Source organism: Ictidomys tridecemlineatus, unplaced genomic scaffold, assembly GCF_052094955.1.
Source record: "Ictidomys tridecemlineatus isolate mIctTri1 unplaced genomic scaffold, mIctTri1.hap1 Scaffold_1389, whole genome shotgun sequence".
Taxonomy (NCBI): Eukaryota; Metazoa; Chordata; class Mammalia; order Rodentia; family Sciuridae; genus Ictidomys; species Ictidomys tridecemlineatus.
Genome location: NW_027521237.1, coordinates 56404 through 84175, shown reverse-complemented (window position 1 = coordinate 84175; position 27772 = coordinate 56404). Strand labels below are relative to the sequence as shown.

Below are 27772 nucleotides of genomic sequence, written 5' to 3'. Positions count from 1 at the left end.
GTGTCTTCATAAGGTTTGCAATTAATTTCTATTCATAGGATTGTGTTTGGTGGTTTTGTTTTTTACAGAGTCCCTGTGAAGCAAGCATAGTGAGAACAGGCTCTCTGCGGCTCAGTAGCTCCTCCATTGGGGAACTTCATCTTTGAGGAGAACAAAGTGAAAAGCACCTTCCCCACCCTCCAAAGCAGCTCAGCATTCAAGTGATGGAAATGGCCGAGTGACTGGTAATGTTACTTTTCCCATTAACACTTTCATTTGTATTATGTTCTGCTTAATACAAACAGAAATGATATGTTTGTCTTTTTATTAAATAATGATATTTAGGATTTATAAATAGTCCCTGATTATTCTCACTTGACTACTTTCTATGAATCTGCAACACAAAATAAAATGACAAAATTATATGGCTTCATTATCCGAAAATGAGCAGATTGTAATTTGTAAACTTATTTAGAAAACATTGCCACTCCAGGATTGACTTATATAGTGAGAGAAATGAATCTAAGTGGAATTTTGTCATTTCACAGTTGGGTAGTAAAATGACTTTTAGCAAGGTCAAGGCTCAATTCTTTCTGGATTATATATAAAAAAGCTACAGTGAAGCTGTAAAGGTGCTTTATGTATGAGGCTTGTTTATAAATCGTGTTGTTCCTTTCAGCCCTGCAGTTAGTAGATGGGATTCCTCCAGACAGTGCTTTGGAAACAAGCTCTCCTGAGGGGCCATCCAGCCCAGGTATGACACCTTGACTCCACTCTGTGTCAGTACTGAAAAAGAATTTCCATGACAGTTGAGGAATAGATTTAATTAGAATGCTCTATGAAAGAGATCAGATTCTTTGACCTCATTTCCCAAATTTATTTCATGAAATGAATTCTCCTTCCCTTACTCCCCCCAGGAGTAGGGATTAGAGTCTAAAACTGGCACAAAATCAACATTTCAGTTCTGGAATTATACCTGGAGGACTTTCCCTGTTTGGTCTCTTGTTTTTCCTTATTCAATGTCAGGTTGACATTTGTTAACCTCCTTCCCAAGAGTACTGACACATCATAGTTAGAAACGTTTAGTATGTTTTGGGAAAAAAATTTACATTAAAATATAAGCATAGTTTTTTAAGCAATGCTTCTAGGTATGGATTCAATGACCAGGTATCCTACTGTCATGGTAAAAATTTGTTACCCTGAAAATACTTTCTATTATATAACTTGCATTATCAGTTCTCCTCAAATAAGTAACTGAACTAAATTTTATTAAAAGCATGTGCACTATGATAAAATTTTATGTGCATTTTGACTTATATGTTCAATTATCAATATTAAATTTGCATATATACTGGTATATATTGTTTATAGGATATATTCTTCATCCCCATGTTTACCAAATTTGTAATCACATGACTCACATTTTACTTATGCCTGTATCAATATGTGGTTTTATATATGCTTTCATACATAATTTCACAGTATATTCTTATGAATATTGATATTTCCCAATTCACATATTCATTCTTACACTAAAACCCTAACACAATCCAAAATTTTATATTGACCTTTATGTTACTTCTATAAGAAAGGCAAATTTTACTTCAATCCTTGTACACCAATAAGAATTTTAAAGTGTATTTTGACTTTTATTTTCAATGATCAATATTAAATTCACATACATATCACTGTATATAATTTATAGGGTATATCCTTGAAACTCCCTATTTACAAAATGTCTCATCATATGATTCATATAACAGTCTCCCTAATGTCATACCATGCATGTTTTTTATGTATTTTTAACATATTTTCACACATTCATCTTATGAATACAGATATTTCCCAGTATACATGTCCATTCTTTAACCCTAATCCTAACTCAAACCAAATTTTTTATTATCTTTACATTACCTTTCTATCTAAATCCAGTTTGACTTGAATCCATGTAGTCCAATAAATTTTAAATTGTATTTTGACTTCTATTTTAATTGTTTAATGATAAATCTGCATCTGTACTAATATATGTAATTTATAGGTTATATCCTCACCTCCACTTATATACAACATGTATAATCACATTACTCATATTGTATTCTTCTCTGTGTTATAACATGTATGTTTATATATGTTTCAGTACATTTTTAATGTAAATACTTAGGACTGTTCATATTTTCACATACACATGTTAATCTTTAACCCTACCACTAACTCAAACCAAAATTTCATATTAACCCTAACCTTACCTCTACATATTAACCAATTTTACATAAATCCATGTGATCAGGTGTATATGTACCTGTGAGTGCTAGCTGTGCTTACTGGTTCAGATATGTACGTGTGTGTATGTATATATACATATATATATATGACAGGAGACCTCAGCAGTCTTGTGCAGCCAAGCAATTGCATCATCACTACCAGGTCCCTGGATTGGCACCGGCAGGTTTCCATGTTTGGCCAGAGTTATTTAGTGCTGAGCACCGCATTGGCCAGAACTCCAGTCCTCCCAGAAGTTGAAGCCAGGAGGGCTGTGAGAACTACCTTGGCTCCAAACAGCAAAAGTTGTGCATGGACCCCAACCTCAAGCGCTACTGCAGGGGAGCGGAGGTACGACACAACATTCCTGCACTGCCTCCTATACTGTGGCCCAGACAAGGAACCGGCACCCTACGCCACCTCCTGGGCAAGTTCTGCAGCGCCCCCTCCTGCAACACAAGCCATCCTCCCCATCTTCCCGGGAACTCTACTTCCCGCTCGCCCTCCCTGCACATCATGTGGCCCCACCCCTATATTGTTGGGCACAGCCCTGCCCTCAACTCATAATTGAATGCATGATGCGCACACGAACGAATGCAAGACGCGGTCATGCTCCACGCGCACATGCATGCACACACACACGCACGCACGTATGCACAGACGCACTGCTAACTACTTCTGTGCAGTGGGTTTCCTGCGGCCTAGAAGTTTCAGGCAGATGGTGGAGAAGCGCGTGTCTTCAAGTAGCTGAGGACCTACCTTTGCAAGGCTGCCTGGCCTGCTCTGCTCCTGGCCAAGAAGCTTTGTCGCCCTCTGGGATGAAGTCCCTTCTAGCTTTCAACTTTGCGGTTCCTGGTGAGGATGTGAGGCTTCCCACAAAGGCAGCCTGGCACTCACCACTGTGCTCCTGTTGGACATTGTGCATCCCAGTGGAGAGCCTCAGGTAGAGAGGGCACCAGTGTGTCCAGCAGTTTGTGGGGTGCAGCACTGGCTGGAGCGGCGTCATGGGACCAGAGCTGGGTAAGTAATGCATGAGGAGGAGGCAGTGTGTGTCTCTCTCCCTGTAAGGTGGTTCATGGATGTGTGGACCCTGCTGAGTCCTATTTGGGATAGGAACCTTGCTGGATAGTTCTTAGGGAACCAGAAGCAGGGTGGGGTACGAGGTGGGAGGGGTAGAGGTGGGTGAGGTAGGAGCTCCGTGGGGTAGGAGCTGGGTGGGATAGTGCAGGGGAGGGTGTGCTCTGTGCTATCCATGGGAGGCAGTGACTGAAGGGGTGACCATGCTGAGGCTTGTGGGGGAAGGGTCCTGGCTGGAGATCTTAGGGGACCCGAGCTGGGTGGGGTAGTGTCTGGGGAGAAGGCGCACTGTGCCTGTTGTTGCTAGACATTACCTTGTAACATTCCTGGGCAAAGTCCCACCCTCAACACACAGGCGAGTGCGTGAGGCACACAAGCTTGGGCGGGCATATTGCAAGCTGTTTCTGTGCTCTGAGTTTCCAGGCATCCAGAAGTGGCCAGTAGACAGTGGAGAAGCATGTTCCTCAAGTACCTGAGATCCTTCCTGCTGAAACTGGGAGCAGAGCCAAGGTAGGGAGACCTCCAGTGTCCTCAGCAATGTGTTGTGTATGGCCCTGGCTGGAGAGGTGTTGGGGGACCAGACTGGATGGGGTAGGTGCTAGGTGTGGTAGTGTGTGACGAGGGGGCACACTGTTTCTGTAAAGTGTTGCCTGGAGAGGAAGCTCATGCTGAGGCCTTTGGGGGCACCGCCCTGGCTGAAGAGGCTTCAGGGGAACGGAGCTGGGTGAGGTAGTTGGTGGGGAGGGGCACACTGTGTTTGTACCTGTGAGGAGATGCCTGGAGGGGGCGCTCTTGCTGAGGCCTGTGGGTACAAGGCCCTCACTGGGGAGGTGTTAGGGCACCAGGAACTGGATGGGGTAGTACATGGGGAGGGTACTTGCTGAGCCTGTCACTGCAATGCAATGCCTACAGTGGGTGCTTGTGCTGAGGCTTGTGGGGGTGCAGTCCTGGCTGGAGAGTTATTGGGAGACCAGAGTGAATGGGGTGGAGCTTGGTGGGGTAGGAACTTTTGTGGGGAGAGGTGCACTGTGCCTGTTCTTGCTAGGGGTTAGCTGGAGGGGGCAGTTTTCCTGAGGTTTGTAGGGGCACAACCCTGGCTGGAGAGGTCTTAGGGGACCAGAGCTGGGTGAGGTAGTACCTTGGGAGGGCTGAACTGTTTTTATAACTGTGAGGTAGGGCCTGGGAACATCCCAGCACATACCCCCGCCCTTGACACACATGTGCATGCAGTTTGCACACATTCACTGATTCATGCAGGAACTTATTCCAAACTGCATCTGCACAGTGGATTTCTGGGCAGCCTAAAAGTATACTGCAGATTGTGGAGAAGCTAGGGCCTTCAAATCACAGAGATCCTTTCTACTGATGGCTGCCTGGGCTGCTCCAGTCTTGCCCCTAGACTATGTCACCCTCTGGGAAGGTGTCCTTGCTGTCCTTTCTCATTTATGGTTCCTGGTGAGGATGTTGGGCCTCCCACAGGGGCAGCATGGCCCTCACCACCACCTCCTGTTGGTCCTTGTGGACTTATGAGGACAGTCTCAGGTAGGGAGGACTCCAGTGTCCCCAGTGGTATGTGGCATATGGCCCTGGGTGGAGAGGTTTTAGGGGACCGGAGCTGGGTGGTGAAGGAGTTTGGTGGGTAATGTGTGGTGATGGGGCACACTGTGCCTGTCTCTGCGAGGCAGTTACTTGAGGGGGCGCTCATGCTGAGGTCTGGAGGGGGCGCGCAGCCCTGGCTGGAGAGGCATTGGGGATTGGAGCTAGATGAGTTAGAGCTGGGTGGGGTAGTGTGTGTGGAGGGGGCATGCTGTGCTGGCCCCTTGAGAGGGGCCTCTTTCTGAGGCCTGTGGGGGTTGGACCCTTGCAGGAGAGGTGTCCTGGGACCAGAGGCTAGGTGGGGTAGGGTGTGGGGAGGGGGCACTCAGTGCCTGTGGCTGCAAGGTGATGACTGGAGCAGACACACGTCGTGAGGCCTCTGGGGGCACCACCCTGGCTGGAGAGGTGCAGAGAGACTGGCAGCTATGTGGGGTAGTGGCTGCCTGCTCTGAGTGAGTGCCTGGAGGGGGCATTAGTGCTAAGGCCTGTTGAGGTGGGGAAGTGTGGCATAGGAGTTAGTGTGCTGTTCCTGGGTGCTCTTGACATGAGCTGAGTGGGTGTGGCAGAGGTTGCAGGGCAGTGGGGCAGAGGCACTTGGGTGCTGTTCCTGGGTGCTCCTGGAGGCAGCTGAGTTTGTGTGGTAGAGGTTTTAGGGCTGGTACCTGGCTTCAATAGTGGGGCCTTGTTGGGGGAGTAAGTGTGAAGGGAAACTTTGGTTGGGGGCTAACCTGAATGGGGGGATGTTGAAGGGAGAAAGAGGAACACCTGGTTTAAATGGGAGTATGCATGTATCATTTTTAAAGTTGTGCATATGGTGTATCATTTTAAAAGCTGTGTTCTAAACTTTATCTGCCAGTGTTTTCTTTTGTTTGTCCCCCCAAAAGAGTAAATTACAAGTTTTCAGTGTAAGTCTATTCTCTACAGTCTGTACATATAATTTATGTGTTTTTCTTGTACCTTTTATTTTATTACAATTAGGTGATTTGTAATGATTCATTGTTTATATATCAATGACTTTCATATTTTAAATCAATCATTTTTATGGAAACCATTTTTGTAAGTCCTCATTTACTTTGCTTTTTAGTTCACTATTTCCCAGTAAGTACAATTACTCATCCATTGGCATTTCCCTTTTTGCTGTGCAAAGAATTTCATTCTGAAATACTTTGATGTGTATTTTGTCCAGTGTGTCTTACTCAAGCTTCATGGAAATTTAATTATCAGTTGTTTTTGTCTGATATTCTTAACTTCCACTCATTTACTGGCATATGTCATCACTTTGTTCTTCTTTAAAACTGAGTAATATTCCATTGTGCATATTGACCACATTTTCTTTATCTGTTCGTCTGTTGAAGGACACCTAGGTTGGTTCCATAGTAAAACTCTTTTGTGAGTTGAGCTACTTTATAGCATTGATGTGGCTGCATCACTGTAGTTTGCTGATTTTAAGTCTATTGGAAATAGACTGAGAAGTGGGATAGCTGGGTCAAATGATGGTTTCATTCCAAGTTTTCTGAGGAATCTCCATACTGCTTTCCATGATGATTACATCAATTTGCAGTCCAACCAGCAATCTATGAGTGTGTCTTTTCCCCCACATCCTCACCAACATTTATTTTTGCATATGCAGTAAGTTAGGAGAAACCAGAATGACAACACTTTACCTTCTCAATCAAACAGCATCATGCTGAATGATCAAAGTTCAACATTAACTGTACTTGACAACAGATGTTAAGTTTCCCACCCCCTACTTCATGAAATAAGTATCATCTGTCCAATTCTTGTAGAAATGTTTTGCCTAAAACAGATCATGAGGAGGCAATCAGAAACATTCAAATTCTGCAGAACAACTGTTCAGGACACTTCCACAATGTCAGTGCTGTATAAAAAATGTCAGAAAACCATTATAGATTACAGGATTCTAAAGAAAAATGACAACAAAATGCAACATGTGATCCTTGATCATATCCTGTATATTTAAAAAATCCAGCTATAATGGATTTAGGAAAATTTGAATATGGAATATATACCTTGATAGTAGTTTCATATCAATATCAAATTTCCTCAAAGTGATATTAGTATGGTGGTACAAGAAAATTTTCCTATACATACCAAAATATTAAAATTGATGAATTTAGCTGAATACATATTGGTGTCATGCTAATCTTCATTTTTGCTTAACCTCATTTACATATAGAAAAGTATACAGATTATGGTGCACATTATTTTACTGTTCTTGAAACTTTCCTATAGGATTAAACATTTTAAAATAGCATTTTAATGGGAAAAAAAGCAGTGTTAGACAAAGTTCTACATAGTCTGAGTTAGTTGCACCTACCTAAGCACACAGATTCTAAAACTAACTTTGCTTCTACCAGATGGCTCTTCTACTTGGGGCAGTGCTCTGAGGTCAAGGTAAATTGCTTTGCCTCTTACTAGCCCTTGCCTCAAGCCTCAAAAATCTTTGGGAAGTAAAACAGTGAAACATCACATGTCCACTATGTCTTGTGGAAGCTTTGTACCACAGACAGAATTCTCCATAGCCAAGGAGAAGAGTTATACCTAGGATTGTTTACCACATGGAGATTTTCTTAGCCAGGTGTGTGTCCCTCCTGCACCCCACTGCCCTACCTGAGGGACAGGGCTGGCAAATTTGCAGAAGTCAGGGAGGTCAAAAGCAATCCTGATTTCTTCCTTTTGAAAATTCACATGTTGGAAGTTCTCTGGTGGGCTGAGATGACCAAGTGTGGGGTCAGCTGGCAGGAAAGCACTCCAAGTAGCTCCTTCCACCTCCCTACAAGCTCCCATGGAGAGGCCAGGAGAAGCAGCATATGCAGTCAGAAAACAAAAGGACCCCAGTCTTCCCCAAGTGTGGGCTCCCTGCACTGGTTGGTGTGAAAGACTGAGGGGAAGCAGGGAGTCTCCTCAGGCAGGACCCTATGGGTTTCTTCCTTCCCCTCTTTTGCCAGCACCAAGCTCCTAAAGGCAAAGACAGCTGGAGAGAATTCTTGGGCAAACCCAGTGGGAAGTCCTGAAGGAAACAACATTTCCTGTGAACTTGCTTGTGGGGTGGCACAGTGATTAGTTAGAACTTTACAAACAGATGCGGGCATATTTGTCTTCCAAGCTGGTAAAGCAAGTTTTAGTGTAGCAGGGCTCAAAGTCATTTTCAAAGTCAAATGTTATCAGGCTATTCCCCATTTGCCAATCATACACCCATGCACTCAGAGCAAGCACATATGTTCAAATGCTCAGTTGCCTGTCTCCCCCCTCTGCCATCTCTCCATGCTTTGCCTTCCTCCCAGGTGCACAGGCTGTGGAAGTACTGACTGTGCCCAGTGAAAGACAGGAAGACGAGTCTCAAAGAACCTGGAGCTTGCTCTAATAACTTGGCTTCTCCTTCAAAGAGCCTTCTAAACTCCCTCCACTCCTTTCCTCCCACTCAATGAAGAATAGTAAAGCTCAGATTTTGCATAAAATTCTTGTTCTATTAAAAAATCTGTCCTCTCTTATTCGTAAAGCAATCCAAGAGAAGGATTATGCATTTGATTGAATTGGTTGGTTTTGTATCAGGTCTCTGAGACAGGACAAACATTTTAAGTGAAATCACACATTCAAATTTTGTTTGTATAGTCCAGTTTCACCTGGAAAAGTCAGTATGTTACTAAGAATATTTTCTTCCATCTTCAAAGTGGTGAAGTATTTGGAGGCCAGTACCCAGGGTTGTGAATTCTTCCCTCAATTTCATTATTTCATTGTTTTCATTTGAGCTTCTTTATAGCAATGTAAATATATATATTTCAACAGTCCATCCCAGACAACATCAAATTGTATAATTTTACTCTTGACAACATCTCTGTGGCACTGACTAGAAAGGGTTTATTTACCCTGGGAAGAATATCAATTAAAAATCAAATGTTCTCAAAACTCTTTACACTTATGTTGGAGCTAAATAGCACAAGAGCTACCAGAGTTCTTCCTGCTACTAATATCATGGTTTCATGGTAAGACCAGGCACAGTATGAAGAAATAAATTTCAGTAGCAAAGGTAGGTCCCTCTCTAACAATATATATATATATATATATATATATATATATATATATATATATATATATATATATATATATATATATATATATATATATTTCAACATAGAAGATAATCCTAGAAGAAGATAATGCCTGCATTCCAGCTATGGTGCTGCCCTGAGCGGCAGAGTGATAGAAGGGGATCTTGTCACTGCCCAAAACTTTTCCCATGCCAGGCTCCATCAAACAGAACCCTGAGGGCAGCATATGTGGCCTGGATGTATCGAAGGACCTTTCAAATGCCCTGGTGCCCACATTGCTCCTCCCACTGCCCACCCAAGACCTTCCACTGTCCCTGTTGTAACATCTTTGTGGACATAGTGTTCCACCTCCCTGTCCGCTCACCAACCCATCCCTGGACACCTGGTCAGGACCAGGAAACTCACAGCATAAGTGGGCCACAGGTGGGTATGAGACCATCTTCCCAGTCTGCTAAAAGTGGCTCCCTGCTACTCTTGCTCACTTCCATCTGTTATTGCCTCCAGTTCTGCACCTGTCCTGGGAGGCTGGCCTTGCTTGCACAGGTGCTGACATGCAAAGGGCATCCCCTCTGTGCTGAGCCTGGTGGAGTCAGGGGGAGGAAAGGCAGTGACTGTGCCCTCCCCTGGCTTGCTGATACTAGATTCTCAGCCTTTTTTGCTGACTGCTGCCTGGTCCTGGGGATCATTGCATGTCTTGGTCTGGGTGTCCTAGTTGTAGGGTTTCCTGGTTCTGAGTGTGTTTGTCTGATGTGCCCACCCTGCTCGGGTTCACAAGTGCAGACGGCTGGTTGGGCAAGGGTGTTTTTTTCATCCTCATCCAGTATCTGAGAAAACAGAGGCCCAGAGTTTTTATGTCCTGCTCCAAGTGACACCAGGCGGATCTTGTCTCTAAAAATCTCGCTCAGAACAGGTGATCTGATGTGCTATGGGGCTAACTGTGCCCTAACCATGGAAATGCCAGGTTGTCCTTGAGATGAAAACCTGTGTGTAGGGCCAAGAGCAGGCAGCCTAGGGGGCTGAGTTGGGGAAGACCTGAGCATTTGGGGGTGATGGAAGTCCGGTCAGATAGACCCTTGAGGTCTGCCTCCTCTCCCCTAGGAGTTGGACCACCACTGTGGGCAGGTGATCAACAGCTTGAGGTATCTGAACATCTGGCATTTCCTGCTGCTACTTGTGTCCCTTTGCCTGTACCTGGGTGCCCTTCTGGTGATGTGCATCGTCTTCCTTGTGGCCACCACGGTGATGTCATTATCCTTGGACAAAGCCATGGCTAGCCACACAGTCCCAAGGGCCCACACTGGGAATAGCATTCCTATAGAGTATTTATACATTCACCAATTGAAGGATTGTTCATTGTATCTAGTTTTTCCACAGTGTTTTAATTTTCTTTTGTTTGTACCAGGGATTGAACCCAGGGGTGCTTAACCACTGAGCTGCATCTCTGATCCATCTGCCCCCTTTATTTTTCTTAAAGGTTTTTTTTTTTTCTTTTGAGTCAGGGTCTCATTGAATTGCTTAGAACCTTGCTAATTTGCTGAGGCTGGCTTTGAACTTGCAATCCTTCAGTCTTAGCCTCCCAAGTGGCTAGAACTTAGGCACACGCCACTGTGCCTAGCTAGTTTTTCACAGCTATAAAGAAAGCTGCTACAAACATTGGTGTACAGGCATGCGAACCTAAGTTTTCATTTCTGTTGGGTCAATTCTTAGGGGTGGCATTGCTGAGTCATAAGGTAACTGTAGGTGGAACTCTGTAGAAAATTGCCATTTTTCTTTCAAAATCACTGTACCATTCCTAATTTCTACCAGCAAAGTGTGAAAATTCCAGTTGCTCCACATCTTTACCAACATTTCACACTGTCATTTGTTCTTGTTTTGTTTTCTCTTTTTATTGAAGCATTTCTAATAAATGAGTAGTGACATCTCATTTAAGCTCCAGGTTATGTTTTCCTAATGAGCAATGATGTTGAGCTTATTTTTATGTCTTCTTGTCCATTGGTAGGTCTTTGGCAAAGTGTTGGCTCCAATCTACTTCTCTTTTAAAATATATTGTTTTCTTTCCTTACTAAGTTATAAGAGTTGTGTACACTGGGTTGAGATCTATGTTTTCCAAATTTTTCTTGCAATCTGTGGCTTTTCATTCAGTTTTCTTCATAGCATCTTTCGAAGAACAGAAGTTCTTAGTGGTGTTGTTTTTCCAGTTCTGGAGATTGAATCGAGGTGCTCTGCCACTGAGTGTTGTTATTTATTCTACTTGGAAAATCATGTCCTCTGTGAGGAACAGTTTTATTTTCTTCTTTCCAACATGTGTGTTTTTATTTTTTTTTCTTCTTAGTGTTGACTAGGAATGATAGGAGTGGGCATCTCTGCCATGAGATTCCTTTAGTATGGCAATCGCTTGATTAAAGGCTCTTTCAGGAAGACTGGTGGGCAGCATCAGTGGGGGGAGGTGAAGCTGCAGACTCTGAGACAACTGAAAAGACAGAGGATCCTGTCTGCTCATCACCTCCCATCCTTTTATTCAGCACCCCACCACTGCCATATGTGGTTCCCTCCCACCTGTGACTCTTGAGCTTGGCCCTTTTTCCTCAGCCCTGTGGTCTGCCTGTCTTCTCCTCTGTCTAGCTTCACTCCATCATTGAGTTTGCCTGGCAGCCTTTTCCCTTCCTCCATCCTGTGGTTCTTCCAGCCCCAGGTCAGGCCATAGGCCCTTCCTCCTCTGCTCAGAATGAGGCCCTCCATGTCCAGGATCACTATTCTCAAGGGACCTAAATGTGGTCTGCCCTCTGGGATTCCCCAGTCAGGGTTCCTTTCTATTATTGGAAGCACCCATCTCAGGCATTGATCCCATGCTCCAACTTCACTCCCTTTCTACTCTGCCCCCTGACTGCAACTCCTCCTGGAGTCCCTTGCTTGGTGGTTGGTGGCAAGGTCTCTCGAGCCAGACCTCATAAGTCCAAATCACAGCTCTAGAACTAACCAGCAGGGAGACCTTAGGTAACTACTTAGCCCCTGGTCAGTCAACTTCCCTATCTGTAAAACAGAGATTGTGGTATAATTCATGTAAACCACATAGAACAGTGGCTGTACCAGAAAGTGCCCTGTGTGTTGAATACAGACCACAATAAATGTTGGTGGATGAGGATGTGGGGGGAAAGGTACACTCATACACTGCTGGTGGGACTGCAAATTGGTGTAACCAATCTGGAAAGCAGTATGGAGATTCCTTAGAAAACTTTAAATGGAACCACCATTTGACCCAACTATCCCTCTCCTAGGTCTATTTCCAAATGACTTAAAATCAGCATATTACATAGACACAGCCACATCCATGTTTATAGAAGCTCAGTTCACAATAACTAAACTGTGGAAACAGCCTGGATGCCTGTGAATAGATGAATGGATAGAGAAACTGTGGTATATATATACCTAATGGAATATTACTACTCAGCATTAAAAGAAAATAAAATTATGTGCAGGTAAATGAATGGAGTTAGAGAATATCATGTTAATTGAAGTAAGCCAATCCTCAAAAACCAAAGGCTGAATGTTCTCTCTGATAAGAAAAAAATGGAGGAACTTTGATGAGGCAAAGGGGAGGCAGAGGTGAGGATGGGGCATGGGGATAGGAAAGATGGTGGAATGAGATGGACATCATTACCCTAAGTACATGTATGAATGCACATATGGTGTGATGCTACATCAGGTACAAGCATAGAAATGTAAAGATGCGCTACAGTTGTGTACAATGAAATAAAATGCATTGTGCTGTTATATATAACTAATTTAAAAAACCAAAAAACAAACAAAAAAAGAAAACCTAAGGCTAGCATGGTCTGCTACAAAGCTCAATAGACCTGGTATTTATGATTCTAGAACCACTCCTGACCTTTTTCCATGACCCAATGCATGTCATCCCTTCTTGTGCTAAAACAGAAATCGACATAAAATTTGAAGGTAGACTGTGACTCAAACATCATTGCATTCTCAGTAGAAACACAATTGACCAAGAGAAAGCTGAAAAAAATGTTCAACATTACTAATCCTTAGAGAAATGCAAGTTAGAATCATAATGAGATACCCTCCCACACCTATTAGAATGACTATTATCAAAAAGACCAAAGAACCAGCGGCACATGCCTTAATACCAGTAACTCAAGAGGCTGAGGTGGGAGGATTATAAATTCAAGGTAAACCTCAGCAACTTAGTGAGACCTGATCTCAGAATAAAACTTAAAAAGGTCTGCAGTTGTGTATCTGGGTAATGTACCCCTGGGTTCAACTTGAGTATAAATAAAAGAAAAAGAAAGACAAAAGATATTAAGTACTGGTCTGGATAGGGAGAAACTAGAATTCTTGTAGAATGTTTGGTGGAATTTAAATTAGTCTAGTCATTAGGAAAATCAATATGGGAAGTTTCTTTAAAAATCGAAAATAGAGCTCAGTTGGTAGAGTGCTTGCCATGCATGGACAAGGCCCTGGGTTCAATCCACCCTGGGTTCATTAGCACCAAAAAAAAAAAAAATTACCCTACAGTCCAGACATCCAACTACTTGGTATATATCCAAAGGAAATGGCATCAGTGTATTAATAGATATCTGCACCCCATGTTCATTGCAGTAATATTCTCAGAACCTAGAAATGGGAAAAGCTGTGTCTATCAGTGGGTGAGTTGATATAAAAAATGTGGTTTAGTAATATAAGGGGACACTATTTAGTCTTTAAATAAAATTAGGAAGTCCTGTCACTTGTGGCATTGGATGAGGGAGGCCAAAGGACATTTTACTGGGGGAAATAAGCCAGGCATAGGACAACTATCACATGATCTCACCTACATGTGGAATCTATAAAAGTTGAACTCATAGAAACAGAGAGCAGAATGGTGACTGCCAGGGGCCCAGGAGTGGCTGGGCTGTGGATGGGGGAGATGCTGGTCCCAGGAAGCCAAATTTCACTTAGATGAGGGGGATGAGTTTAAGGGATCTATTGTACAATAAGATGACTACAGTTAATAATAACATACAACAGAATGAGTACAGTTGATAATGTTATATATACTGGAAAATGACTCAGAGAATAGATTTCAAGGGTTCTCAACACAAAAAAGAATATGAAATAATGTATATGTATACATGTTTCAAAATATGTTTTATGCCATAAATATGTACAAATTATTATCATTATGTTATCATCATCATCATCATCAGGGATTGTACGGAGGGTTGCTTAACCATTGAGTCACGTCCCCAGCCCATTTTATGTTTTATGTTGAGACAGAAGTATGTCATAAAACCCACCCTGGAAGTGAAGGAAACTGGGAAGATATTTAGTTGGTAGCTTGCTACCTCCTCCCCAAAATGGAGCTTTGTTACAACAGAAAGGAAGAAGTGGCACTAGGATAAGCAAGGAGCACTTATGCCTACTTCCATTAGCACTGGGCCTGAAAGGGGGATAACTAACCATCACCAAACTTCTCCCCATAAACCATATGACATGGTCTCTGTATTAGATGCTTTCTGTTGCTCTAACAAAATACCCAAGAATGGGTACTTTATAAAGAGATGAGGTTTATTTAGCCCAGAATGCAACATTTGGTAGCCCCTGAGACTGATCTTTGGTGAGAGTGATTACAACATGGTGAATGGCATCATGGTGGGAAGACATGCAAGGGGTCGAGACTGAATGGCCAGAAACTGGGGAGGATGAATCTTGTTCATTTTATAACACCCCCTCTCACAGGAACTAACAGGGACCCATGAGAAGTTCATTACTCCCTTCCAAGGGCCTCATCCCCAGTGGCCAAATTACCTCCCACTAGGCCTTACCTCTTGCAGGTTCTACCCCCTCAACACTGCCACACCGAGGACCTAGCCTCCAGCCTAAGAACCTTTGGGGGATAAACTACATCCATCCTCACAAGCTCCAACAAAGCCACATTGTAAGAGCAGGATGTCCCCGTCCAGAAGTGTGTATCTGAGGCCAGGGGAAGGTTGATATCAGTGGGCACAGGAAGCAGCCAGAGCCCCCATTCCGGAACCTCTCTGATGTCACATTTGTAGTCATGGTACTCTGGGTGCCAAGCCAGGAGAAGGAGCAGTTGGCTCTCATTTGTTTGAGAGCAGGCATCGCAGCATGACTGTATCAAACGATTTATTGTCCCCACCCCGACCCCCAGCCAGATCCTGGCTATTCTCAAGCCTCTGGGCTTGTTTCACTGTGGCAGCCCTGGTGTATCTAAGTGCTGTGTTCTTTATATTTCCGTGAGTCTCCGGGCCAGCTGTGGGTTCTCAAAAAGAGACAGAAGGGAAATAGACAGTGAGAGTGCAGAGGCAGGGAGGTGGAGGGAGGCCAAGAGGGGAAGGAGGATATTTAGTGGGAAGCACAGAGATGTGGGGAGCCTGAGGATTTGGGGGGACTGTTGGAGGCTGGTAATGCTGGTGACATTTGGTGGAGGGAATGGGGTCTGTCTCTAGCCTGGATATTCAGATCTGTCCTTAAGGTGTGTGGGTCTGACCTCAGGTGAGCCGGGCCTCATGGGGGCTCCGGGTTGCCCCCGACTAGAACGGAGTCTGGCTCTGATTTCAGAGGCCGAGCACTGGCGCAAAATGGAGAGTGGGCCTACCCAGTGGTCTCCGGACTTTTCTGCCTCCTGAGTTTGTATAGCCTCATTGGCATGAATTTTTCAGACCCAGGAATCTTGAACAGAGGTAAGGCCTCGGACTCCTGGGAGAGGGAGGTGGCACCCCAAGGCTGGTGCCTACAGGGGTCATTTGTAAAGGGCTGACCCCACCTGTGGCCTCAGGATCCCTTCTTACCCTGTCACTATTACTTGGGCCCTGGCACTTCATTTCCCAAGCCACTGAAGTGTGAAAAACAGAATCCTGGAGGTTTTCCAGTTGCTTTAGAAGGGAGGACGGGCCAAGAGAGGCAGCAGGCTCTTCCAACCACGCAGTTCCCCCTTCCTCCTTCCCATTTCACACCCAACTCCAAGCACTGATCACTATTCCACAGGGGGAGCTCCATGTAGAGTTCCTGTGCTGGACAGCCCTTCTCTCTGACTGCCACCCATCTGAGTGGTCAGCTTGCACAACAGGGACTGGGGTTCCCCTGCCCTCCTCCTCCCCACCTTCTTGATGCCCAGTGATGCTATGGGGCTGCCCTGAGCATCAGAGTAATACAAGGGCCTCCTCCATTCCCACACCTCTCTCCCTGCCAGGCGCCTTCAAGCAGGACCCTGAGACTGTATACATGGCACGAGTGAATGGCAGGTTGTACCACATGCCGTGGTGTCCCACGTGTTATTTTCACCGCCTGCCCCGAACCTTCCACTGCAAAAGGTGTGACATCTGTGTGGAGGTGAGTGCTCCTCCTCCCTGTCCACTCACCAACCTATCTCCTTGCACCTGGCCAGGACCAGGAACCTCACATCATGAGTAGGCCAGGTGGGGGTATCAGACCATATTCCCAGAGTGCTTCATGTGGCACTCTGGGAACATGGTTCACAAGAGCAGACAGCCGGTAGTGGAAGGGCATTTTTTTCATCCTTTTCCAGTACTTGAGGAAATGGAGGCCCAGAGTTTTCATGTCCTGGTCCACGTGACACCAGGCAGGTCTTGTCTCTAAAGACCTCACTCAGGACAGGTGACTTGATGAGCCATGGGGTCCTAACTGTGCTCTCACTGAGATGGGAACCCTTATGTAAGGTCAAGAGCAGGCGGCCTAGAGGTCTGCGTTAGGGGAGTCCCCAGGATTAGGGAGTGATGGAGGCCATTCCAGAAGGACCCTCAGACCTGTCTCCTCTCCCCTAGGAGTTCGACCACCATTGCAGGTGGGTGAATAACTGCGTGGGGCGCCGAAACATCCGGCTCTACCTGCTACTCCTCGTGTCCCTGTGCCTCTATCTGGGTACCGTGCTGGCCACCTGCGTGGTTTTCATCATATGCAGGAGGAACGTGGCGTTTTTGGACAAAATCATGACGTATCCACACACTCCCAAGGGCGCACACTGGGAAGTGCTGATGTGGTGGGGAGGGAGGGGCAAACAGCCCAGTAGGGTCAGGGTGACAGGGGAGGGGCTGACGTGGGCGGGGCTAGAGGGAGAAGTCACTTGGCAGGACCTGTGAAGGACATTTGGAAGGCCAGTGGAGTCAGGAACATGGACGAGATAGGATGCCTGTGGAGTTAAGAATCTAGGGGCCCTCAGAGTAGGGTAATGAAAGTTGAAAAGGGACAGGTGGGAGGACAGTGTGGTGGAGGGAGGTTTCCCTTGGTTGTACTGGACTAACTGTCCAGTCCATGGAGGGAGAGCCATGGGCAGTGCTACCTGGGGTGGGAGGTAAGGAGGGAGCAGTGGGGTCGAAAGCGGGCCAGGGAGGAGCTCTTCCATGGCTTCCATTCTTAGCCTGTGCACAGCATCCTAGTGGCTGTACCCACTGGGGCCCTCCTGGTCCCACTCATCCTGCAATTGTTCATCAAGGCAGTGGCGGTGGGCACCGCAAGGCGACCCTATGAGGAGAAGGTAAGTGGTGAGTGTGTGTGCCCTTGGCTGTGTGGAGGCATCTTGCACCTCTTCAATTAGACACTTTGTGCACTTTCTCCACTGCCCTTGGCCTTGATGATGCCTCATGAGTCCTTCCAGACCCACCTCTGAAGATGCAGCTCAGATATTTCTATACCCTGGAGCTTGGGGCCATTTTGCCTCCTGGGTGCATTGCATTGAAAGCCTACTGTGTGGGCTGGGGATGTGGCTCAAGTGGTAGTGCGCTCGCCTAGCATGCGTGCGGCCAGGGTTCAATCCTCAGCACCACATACAAACAAAGATGTTGTGTCTGCCAAGAACTAAAAAGTAAATATTAAAAAATTCTTAAAAAAAAAGAAAGCCTACTGTGTGCTGGGTGTTCTAGGTGGTAGTTATTTGAGGGATGGGTGTAGGGGTGAGTAAGTACATCATGCACTTGTGTTGATAAGCAACCTGCCATCAGAATAACACTGGGAGACACCAGGAACACTCTGAGCAAGGGGTCAGTCCTGAGTGGTGTAGCCAACTGGAAGAGACTGGGAGTTTGGCGAAGCCCAGGCTGTAGAGGAGAACATGCCACTCTTTGTGTCCTAGGTGTGCTTTTGGAGAGGCAGACAGGAGGGCATTGACTGTGAGAGGTACAATTTTGTAGAAAGGCACAGAAATCTGAAAGTAGGGTGTTAACAGAATGATGAAGAAATGGATCCTAGTTCAAGGACAAGGTGACATGGGCAATGAGGTTGACCCTATGGGGGTCAAGATTAGAAAGGCCCAGAAAGCCAAGCTTGGAATTTTGTTTGGAAGAACTGGAAACCTGGGAGCCATGAAAAATTTTGTGAAAATGTCATTCATTGAGGGGTAATTAGAAACAGTAAATTCACCCTTTTTCATCTATAGTTAGGGATTTTGACAAATGACATTGTGTACTCTCCATCAAGATCAAGGTTAACCAGTTTCACTACCCCAGAAAATCCTTTCATCTCTTGTTGTCATTTTCTCTCCCTGAGTCCTTGTGGTTTTTCTCTTTCCGGAATCATGCATCAATGGTGTTTTGGGCTTTCTAGTCTGGCTTCATTCACTGAGCACGATGCATTTGAGATTCATCTATGTAGTTGCTCACATCAGTAGTTTATTTTCTTTTGTTTCTTGTAGTATTTATTTCCCTACAGACTATTTGTACATTCACCAATTGAAGTATTTTTACTTTGCATCTAGGTTTTGGCAGAATTTTTGTTTTGTTTTTGTACCAGGGATTGAACCCAGAGGTGCTTAACCACTGAGCAACAATCCCAGCCTCACCCACCCCACAACCAGCACCCTTATGTTTTCTTTTTGAAAAATTTTTAAAATTTTGAGAAAGGGTCTTACTAAGTTGCTTAAGGCCTTCCTAAGTTACTGAGGCTTTGAACTTGTCACCCACTTGCCTTAGCCTCCCAAGCCATTAAAGTCATGGGGAACTGTGCCCAGCCAGTTTCAGGCAGTTATAAATAAAGCTGCTACAACAACCATTGATGCATAGACATGTGGACATAAGTTTTCATTTCTGTTGGGTAAATTGTTAAGGGTGGCATTGCTGAGTCATGAGATAAACTTATGGGACATTTTAGAAAACAACTCTAATGTTTCTATTTTGTACCAGCAATGAATGAGAATTCCAGTTGCTCCACATCCTCACTAGCATTTGATACTGTCATTGGTTACTATTCTTTTTTGTTTTCAAATTGTAGCCTGTCTAATAAATGAGTAGTGGTATATCACTAGGGCTCCACTCTGTATTTTCCTAATGACTAATGGTGTTGAGCATATTTTTGTGTCTTATAAGCCATGGGTATATTGATGGTGAAGTGTTTGCTCCAAACTTTGCCCATTTTTAAAAAAAACTGTTGTTTTCTTATTGAGTTTCAGGAGTTCTCTATACTGGATTCAGATGTATGTGTTGCAAATCTTTTCTTGCAATTCATGTCTTGACATTTTATTTTCTTCATTGCATCTTCCAAAGAGCAGGAGTCCTTAGTGTTGATGTTTTTCCAGCACTGAGGATCGAACCAGGGGTGCTCGATCACTGAGCTTCTTCCCCAGCATTCGTTGTTGTTCACTCTAAAAGGAACCTCATGTCCTGTGGAGCAGTTTCTTTGCTTTCTTCCCCATCTGTGTCTTTATTGCTTTTTCTTTGAGCATCCACTAGGAATGATATAGTGGGCATCTTTGCCCTGGGATTCCTTTAGTATGGCAATCACTTAACTAAAGGCTCTTTCAGGAAGACTGGTGGGCGGCATCAGTGGGGGAGGGGAAGCTTCAGACCCTGAGATAGCTGAACAGACAGAGGAGCCTGTCTGCTCATCACCTCCCATCCACCACTGCCATATGTGGTTCCCTCCCAGCTGTGACTCCTGTGCTTGGCCCTTATTCCTCAGCCCTGTGGTCTGCCTGTCTTCTCCTCTCTCCAGCTTCTAGTATCATCATTGACTTTTCCTGGCAGCCTGTTCCATTCCTCCATCCTGTGGTTTTTCCTGCCCTAGGTCAGGCCTTAGTCCATTGCTCTTCCTCCTCTGCTCAGAGTGAGGCCTTCCATGTCCAGGATCCCCAAGTCTCAAGGGACCTAAATGTGGTCTGCCCTCTAAGATTCACCAGACAGGGCTCCTTTCTATTAATGGCAGCACTAATTTCAGGCACTGATTTCATGCTCCAACTTTCACTCCCAGCATACTCCATTCCCTGACTGAAACTCCTCCTAGACTCACTTGCTTGGTGGTTGGTGGCAAAGACTCTGGTGAAGACCACATAAGTTCAAATCGGAGCTCTAGAACTGAGCAGCAGGGAGACCTGGGGTATGCTACTCAGCTCCTGGTCACTCAATTTCCCTATCTGTAAAACAGGGAATTGTGGGTTAATTCATGTAAACCTCATAGAAGAGTGGATGGCACCAGAGAGTGCCCTGTGTGCTGCTGTTACATCACTACCATTCCTTCCCATGGTCATCTACACATGTTTGTGCTCATCTTAAAAGTCATACAAGTCCCAGCCTTAACATCCCAGGCCTCCACTCCACCTGTTGTACCTTCTGGGCCTTATTTCCTGAAAGAGTTGATCTTGTTCACTAGCTCCCCCTTCACTTTCTGGCCCAGCTCAGCCCAGCCCTTGCTGTCAGGATGATGCTCTCATTAATGGCCAAATTCAGCAGACATTTTCAGACTACTCTTTCTGGTCTAGACACAGCCTCTGAAACCAGAAGTCGCTGTCTCAGCACTTAACTCTCTGGGCTTCTCCTCTGCATGTACCTGGGTGGTGTGAGCTGGGTTGCCTACATGGTTCCCATGATACTCTCTCTATGCTCTACCCTTTCCACTCCCCTTGGTGCACAGGGCCTCAGGTTGCAGCTGCCCTCACCCACTGAAAGTAGGCTGGCCATGCTGTTTGAGGTGTGCTTTCCATCCCCAGTACAGAGACGGGGCTTTGTTTTTTTGCTACTCGGTATTAAACCCAGGGGCACTTTACCACTGAGCTACATTCCCAGTCCCTGCTACTTTTTATTATGAATCAGGGTCTCACTAAGTTGCTGAGGCTGGTCTCAAACCTGCCTTAGTTTCCCAAATCACTGGGATTACAGGTGTGTGCCACCCTTCCTGGTTGGACCCAAGCATTTTTGATGCCCTGAAATATTTCTGATGGGGGTGCATCTCCGTGGTAGAGTGTGTGCTTAGCATGTGCAAGGCCCTGAATTCTTCAATCCCCAGCACACAGAGAAAAGTCATCTGAATCAATGAGTGAACCATCAAACAGAAGAACCAACATTTGGGGATAGAAGGAAAGAGGAAAGGAACAGAGAGAAGAATTGTGTCCTGACCCCCCAGGATAAGGAGAAGAAGGAGAGACAACAGGAAGTTGGGCAGAAGATGGGGCAAGAAGAAGATGCTGCTGAATTTTGGTCCTGTGGAGTGTGAGGGTGTTTGAGACACAGAATTGGAACAGGAGCCCCAAGAGTGGAGCCAGTGAGAGAGGCTGGTCTGGGTGCCTCAGAGATGTTGGATTCCAGTTGTGTGTGATAGGGTCCCATGTGGGGGGAGGACGGTATTCACATTTACTGCTCAGTTCTTACAAATTTACTATCATTCCTTAAACATTTTCTATACTTTATGTACAATCAATATTTTCTACACATGATATATATCTAATCAAATATTCTTTCTCAAAGTTTAAAGATTCTGTAATTTTTTAATGCTCTGCTATTAGTTTATTTCTTCTGGTACTAGGGATTGAACCCACAGGTGCTTTACCACCAAAGCTACATCCCTAATCCTTGCTCTATTTTGTTTTGAGATAGGGTGTCACTAAATTGTTGAGGGCCTTGCTAAGTTGTTGAGGCTGGCCTTGAACTTGTGATCCTCCAGCCTCAAAATCCCAATTCCCTGGGGTTACAGGTGTGTGCCACTGTACCTGGTGGTATACTCATTTCTTATGTGCTGTGAACACCTTAAAGGAAGCAGAACCTCATAGAGGACATTGATTCGAGTTGCTTTTTTGGACATATTCCAGAGCTGTTCTGATGTGGAATCATCTTTCCTTTGGCAGAGGAGAGTGTTGAAGATGAAAGTCTTCATGTGTAGGCCATTGGAGACTTGGGGTGGATAGAGGTGCTGCTGGGCCACTTTCTACTATAACAGAGTATTTTCTACCTAAAGCTCATGAAGTTGGGGTGAAACTCAACCTGTTCTGGAAGGAGGAGTGGTCGAGGCTGATGGATGGACTCAGGGGAAAGAGAAAGTAGAATAAGGGAGAGGAGAAGCCAGTCAGAGTCCTGGGAAGGACATGACCTTTGAGCTTGGCCTTTCCTGCTTTGTGTACTGAAGGTCTTCAGCTCAGATTTTCTTGGAAAATCTGATTTTTGACTAGGGAAATATGTCTGGGCATCCCCTGCTGCCACTGGTCTCCCAGATAGTGAAACTCAATGAAGGTAGATTTTTAGAAAAATCGAGTGGTAAGACAGTCAAGTGGGAGTGGGGTGGTGACATGATCTTTGGATCAGTTGAGCAGAACACCAGGAGACAGACCTTAAAAGGTACCTGGAAGGATGAGGTGAGAGGACAGGTGAGGCCAATGGAGACAGAGCAAGGATCCTGCAAAGGGAAGCACTAGGGGTTGAGAGCCCTGAGAAGGCAGGAGAGGTGGGTGCTCGGTCAGCACTGTCTGGGGACAGCTGCTCACAAGTGGGTCGAGGGAGGTCACCCTTCCTGGGAGCCTGGGAAGACAAGAGGCCCTGGGTCACTCTTGGGCACTCCTGTACCTAGAGCCTGGCCACAGGCCCAGGTTGAGCCCTGGATTGACTGACCAACTTAGCAAGTGTCCCTGAGAGATGACCGTACCCAGTCCTGCTGATTCTGAGCTCCTCTTCCCTTCCTTATCTCCCGCCAGTATGACAAGGCATTCAATGTGGGCTGCCCAACAAACTGTTACATCGCACTCTGTGCACCCTTGGGACCTAAGTAAGTTGGTAAACCAAGGGCTCAAGTGGTGGACCCTGGGGCTGGTGGGGGGAGTGAAGCTTGGTCTAGTTCCCTGGTCCCTGTCCCCAGCTCCCAGCCTTAACACTCCTGTTCCTTTCCTTTGGGGTTTTCTCCAGGGCACTCTGGGAGTTTCTGGGAATTTCACTTCTCCTTGGTGTTGTAGGTTCTTGCCCCAAGAAATGTGCTTGAGGGGAATGGCAGCCTGGATAAGGCTCCTGGGCTCTGTGCTTTCCCAGCTGAGGGTGAGAGTGGTCAGGGAGTCCAGGCCAAGGTGGGTAGTGACTCCTTGCATTTGGCCTGTTGCTTCCCAGGTACATGTCCGAGGCGGTCTGCATTCAGGTGGACCAGGGGACCAACTGGGGGCCAAAAGATCACCTTAAAGACCTCCTTTGGCCCAGGTGCACCACTCAGGCCCCCCCAAGGAGTGACAAAGCTGCACCTGTACAGAAGGAAAGGAGTATCGGGTGTGCTTTGAATCATGAGGATCTGTGGTTGCACATGTGTTGGGGGAAGCCCCAGATGTAGGGCTGGCCCTGAAGCTGAAGCACTTGGAGCATAAGGAGTGGGATTATGGACCTGGAGGGTGCAGGGTCCAGGTCACAGGGCTTCAGAGCACACCCAGGTGTCCCTGGATAGAGAAAGAGAAAAGACTGAAACACACTTTCTGGTTGGCTTGGTGCCAGTCCTTACTTTTTTGGTCCCCAGTTTCCTCATCTATTAATGAGGACTGAGACTAATCTAGTAGTTTATGTTTTAAAGAAAATTCTGTTTCTTTTATATGTGTTTGTGTATGTGTGGTGTATGTGTGCATGTGTGTATGTATGTACATGTATAAATATCAGTTGTAGATGGACACATATATTTATTTTATTTGTTTATTTTTATGTGATGCCATGGATTGAACCTAGTTCCTCATGCATGCGAGGCAAGCACTCTACCCCAGAGCCACAACCCCAGCACTCCAGATTCTTTATTTATGGAAATTTTTGACATACAATGTGAAACATTTGTGTGGAGCATTAGGTGTACAGTGGGGTGGGTAACCCACAGTGTCCCCCATGGTCTCTTGCAGTAATGTGGTGCCAGCCCTCTCCCTTGTCCTGACTCTTGGCACCAAGGGACTTGACTGTGAGTTGTGGGGTGGAGGGTAGGGAGATCCCCCATGTACTGACTCTGTGTTTACCTTCTGATCAGCCCAGTGGTGCATTGGGAGGCTTCCAAGGGAGGCTTGGCCTCCTATTCTCCCTTCATACCCAGCAATGCCAGGACAAGCACCAGAAGTTCATCTCCTGAGCCCCATGTGGGGGTCTCTTGTTCCTGAGCCCTCACTCCCCTGTTGAGAGTGCCAAGAACCCCATGTCTGTTATATACACATGTTTGGTGCTGCTTCCTATGGCAGCTGTGCCTATGTGTCCTAGGTTCAGGGAAGTGTGGGTGGAGGCTCTGAGGGGCTGGGACAGAGCCCTCCTGGAAGGGAAGATCCTTGCTCTCTGGAGACTCAAGCTCATGAACCAACACTGCCTGACTCTTGGCCGGAAAGGATTCCATATAATAGGAAGGGAACTTGTTTATTATGAGTCCTAATAGGCTATTAGATTAGTCAGAAATTACAAAGTTTCAGTTAAACATGAGTAAGTTTTGGAGATATAATGGTCAATAAGGTTGTTCCAGTTAATTTACTGCACACTTGAAAAGTGATAATACAGTTGGGCACAGGAGTGCCCATCTATAAGCTCAGCTACTCAAGAAACTGAGGCAGGAGGATCACAAGTCAAGGATCAGTAACTTAAAGAGAATTGTGTTCTTTATCAAAAAAACGTTTTGGGGATGTAGGTCAATGGTAACACACCCCTGAATTCAATCCTCAGATGCGGAAAAGGAAAGAAAAATTGACCATCAGTTTTGTGGGTTTTCTGTTTGTTTGAGGTGGAGTTCCCACTATATAGGCCAGGCCAGTCTTGAACTTCTGAGTTCAAGCAAACCTCCTATGTAAGTGTGCTGAGTCCTGGAAGGCAGGTGTGCACCACTGGACTGGCTAGAAAAGAGATTGTAAACTGGGTTTGGTGGCACATGACTGATTCCAGCAACTCAGGAACTCAGGCAGCTTTAGGCCAGCCTCTGCAATTAGCAAGACTGTATCTCAAAATAAGAACAGCTAGGGATAAAGCCAAGTGGTAGGATGTCCTTAGGCTCAACCCCCCAGTGCTGGGGGAAAGTGTACAAACACATACACACACATGCACACACACACACACATAGATATAAAGATATATATATATTTCATTATATAGGAGGATTAGGAGATTTTAGATTTCTGCTTTGGGGCTAGTATGAATAAGCATGAAAACTCATGTCCTTGAGCATGCTAGGCAAGAGCTCTACCATTGAGCCACACCAGAGACCTTACATTTAAATTTGGGTTATTTTCTCACTGTTAGTTATTAGAGTACCCCGCTTTTATCTCTTTTTTTTTTCCATTTTTTTGTGGTATGAGGTGGGGCTTCCTCTGATGCTCAGACTGGTCTCAAATTTGTGGGCTGCAGTGACTCTCCTGCTCCTGATTTCTGAGCAGGGGGGATTACAGGTGCATGCCACCACACTTGGCTGTACAATCTCATATTGATAAGACATTTTACATGGGATAGGAATCCCAGAATAAAAAAGAGCAATTTAAGATGACTGGGCATAGTGATGTCTGCCTATCATCCCAGTAGCTCAGGAGGCTTAGGGAGAAGGATCATAAGTTAGAGACCACCCTGGGCAGTTTTAGCAAGACCCTATCTCAAAGTAAAAAGGGCTGGGAATGTAGCTCAGTGGTATAATGCTCCTGGCTTCAATACCTAGTACTTCCAAAAGCAAATTAAAGAATAAAAACATTATGGCTGGGGATGTGGCTCACTGTTACAGTGCTTGCCTAGCAGGCATGAAGCCCTGGGTTAGAGCATTAGTACTACATAAAAATAAATAAAATAAAGGTATTGTGTCCATCTACAACTAATATTTTTATTAAAAATAAACATGAAAGCTTGGCTTTGTGGCACATGCCTGTATTTCCAGCTACTCTGCAGACTGATACAAAAAGATAACTTGAGTCCATGAGTTTGAGATAAGCCTGGGGAAAATGGTGAGACCGTAAATCCTGAATAATAATAGTAATAATAATCATCATAATAATAACTTGTGTAGCCAAGCACGTTGGTTGGTTCACCCTTGTAATCCCAGAGGCTCCAGGTAGTGGTAGGATGATCACAGGTTTGATGCAGGTGTTGGTGTCTTAACAAGACTCTTGTCCCAAATTTGCAAAAGGGTAGAGGGACTGGGGATGAAGCTCAGTGTTAAAACACCCCTGGATGCAGTCCCCAGTCCAGCAGATGGGGGAGAAAAAAAGCCAATTTGACTCCATAACATTAAGAACTTGGGACTACAGGTAACTTGTGGTAATGTTTAGCAGGTGCTTACCAGCTTGATGCCCTGGGTTTAATCCCAAATACCAAACAGCAAAAAAAAAAAAAAAAATTAAAAATCCTTTATGTGTATATCCCAAATCACAAATGAATATCGTACTTTTTCACATACATACATTTTGACTCAGAAATGGAATGTTTAGCATGTGTGTCTTTGGGGAACCAGAGAACAGCACATATTATGGGTTTTGTCCCATTATTTAGCTAGCAAAATGTATTCAAAATCAACTCAAATATCATTAGTAGTAAATTGGTTAAAAATATGGCATGACCATGTAATGTACTACAAGATTATTTGAAATGAATTTAGGGGAAAAATTTTGTAATGTTTTCCTGGGTTCAGTAGGGCATGATTGTAATCCCAGCAGCTTGTGAGACTGATTTAGGAGGTTTGCAAGTTCAAAGCCAGACTCAGCAACTAAGCGAGGAACTAAGCAATTTACTGAGACCCTGTCTCAAAAAATAAAAAGGCTGAAGGTATGGCTGAGTGGTTGAGTGCCCCTGAATTCAATCCCTGGTACTCCTCCTCCTCCCCACCAAAAAAGATCTGAAACAGTAATCACTGTATAAAGTGGGTTCTTGGTTTCAAATCCCTACATTTGTATTCCCTGAATTGCTGAGGTTGGAATGGACATGCCGTCCTGGGTTCTCTGTCTAAGCCTAGGGAAGAACCAGACATAAGAAAGGATCCTTCTTTCTGTCTGCTGTCTCCTGACTTTTGCTCATGGCTTAAGCCTTTTCAATTAGGAGCTACTCTGGTGGGTGATGAACAAGGGGAAATACAGGTTTGACAGTTCTGTCCCTCTCCCCAAACAAACCCAGCAATCCATTCCCATTCCTCTGTTTGGACCTTTCCTGTTGATTTGCAAAATAAGTATGGAAAAGTAGAGTTTTAGAAAAGGAGACCATTTAGAATTTAGTCAAATCTAAAATTATGTGTATGGGTTTGTTTTATGTATGTTGATATTTGTGTCTGAAAATTGATGGTATTAGAGCAATTCAAACCACAACTCATGTCTGAATTTCCCTTTGTTAGGGCATGCCAGAGCAGGGGGCTCAGTTGCCACAAACCTTCAGGGTCCTCAAAGGAAAGCCAACGGAGCATCCTCTAGCTGTGCGGGGTGTCAACAAGTATTATAACGCCAGCACCTTGAAGAAGAAAAATCTCAGATGTCCTCCTACTGGTGAGACCTCAGACAGTGGTAAAAGACTGAATCCCATGGAAACTTGTGAAGCACTGATAGATAAAAAGATCATTTCTGGAAAAATAAAAGGTAAACTGTATTGTTCCTACTTTCTCCTACATAGATA

At 45.1% G+C, this 27772-nt stretch overlaps 1 protein-coding gene across 7 annotated transcripts in view; it reads left to right on the top strand.

Moving 5' to 3' along the window:
• LOC120884417 (uncharacterized) overlaps positions 1 to 27772 on the top strand; it is a 97916-nt gene that overhangs the window by 20344 nt on the left and 49800 nt on the right. For 4 of the 7 annotated variants that reach the window (XR_013432590.1, XR_013432589.1, XM_078035957.1 and 1 more), the window contains 9 exons: positions 69 to 224; positions 659 to 733; positions 2355 to 3258; positions 3732 to 3825; positions 15564 to 15685; positions 16195 to 16334; positions 16787 to 16956; positions 17391 to 17496; positions 27498 to 27735. Coding sequence is in view for 5 of the 7 variants with exons in the window: in XM_078035957.1 (XP_077892083.1) it covers positions 3243 to 3258; positions 3732 to 3825; positions 15564 to 15685; positions 16195 to 16334; positions 16787 to 16956; positions 17391 to 17496; positions 27498 to 27735 (886 nt within the window). In the remaining 2 variants the exon portion in view is untranslated. The remainder of the gene's footprint in view (positions 1 to 68; positions 225 to 658; positions 734 to 2354; positions 3259 to 3731; positions 3826 to 15563; positions 15686 to 16194; positions 16335 to 16786; positions 16957 to 17390; positions 17497 to 27497; positions 27736 to 27772) is intronic. The other 3 variants (XM_078035959.1, XM_078035958.1, XM_078035960.1) reach the window with 3 other exon arrangements.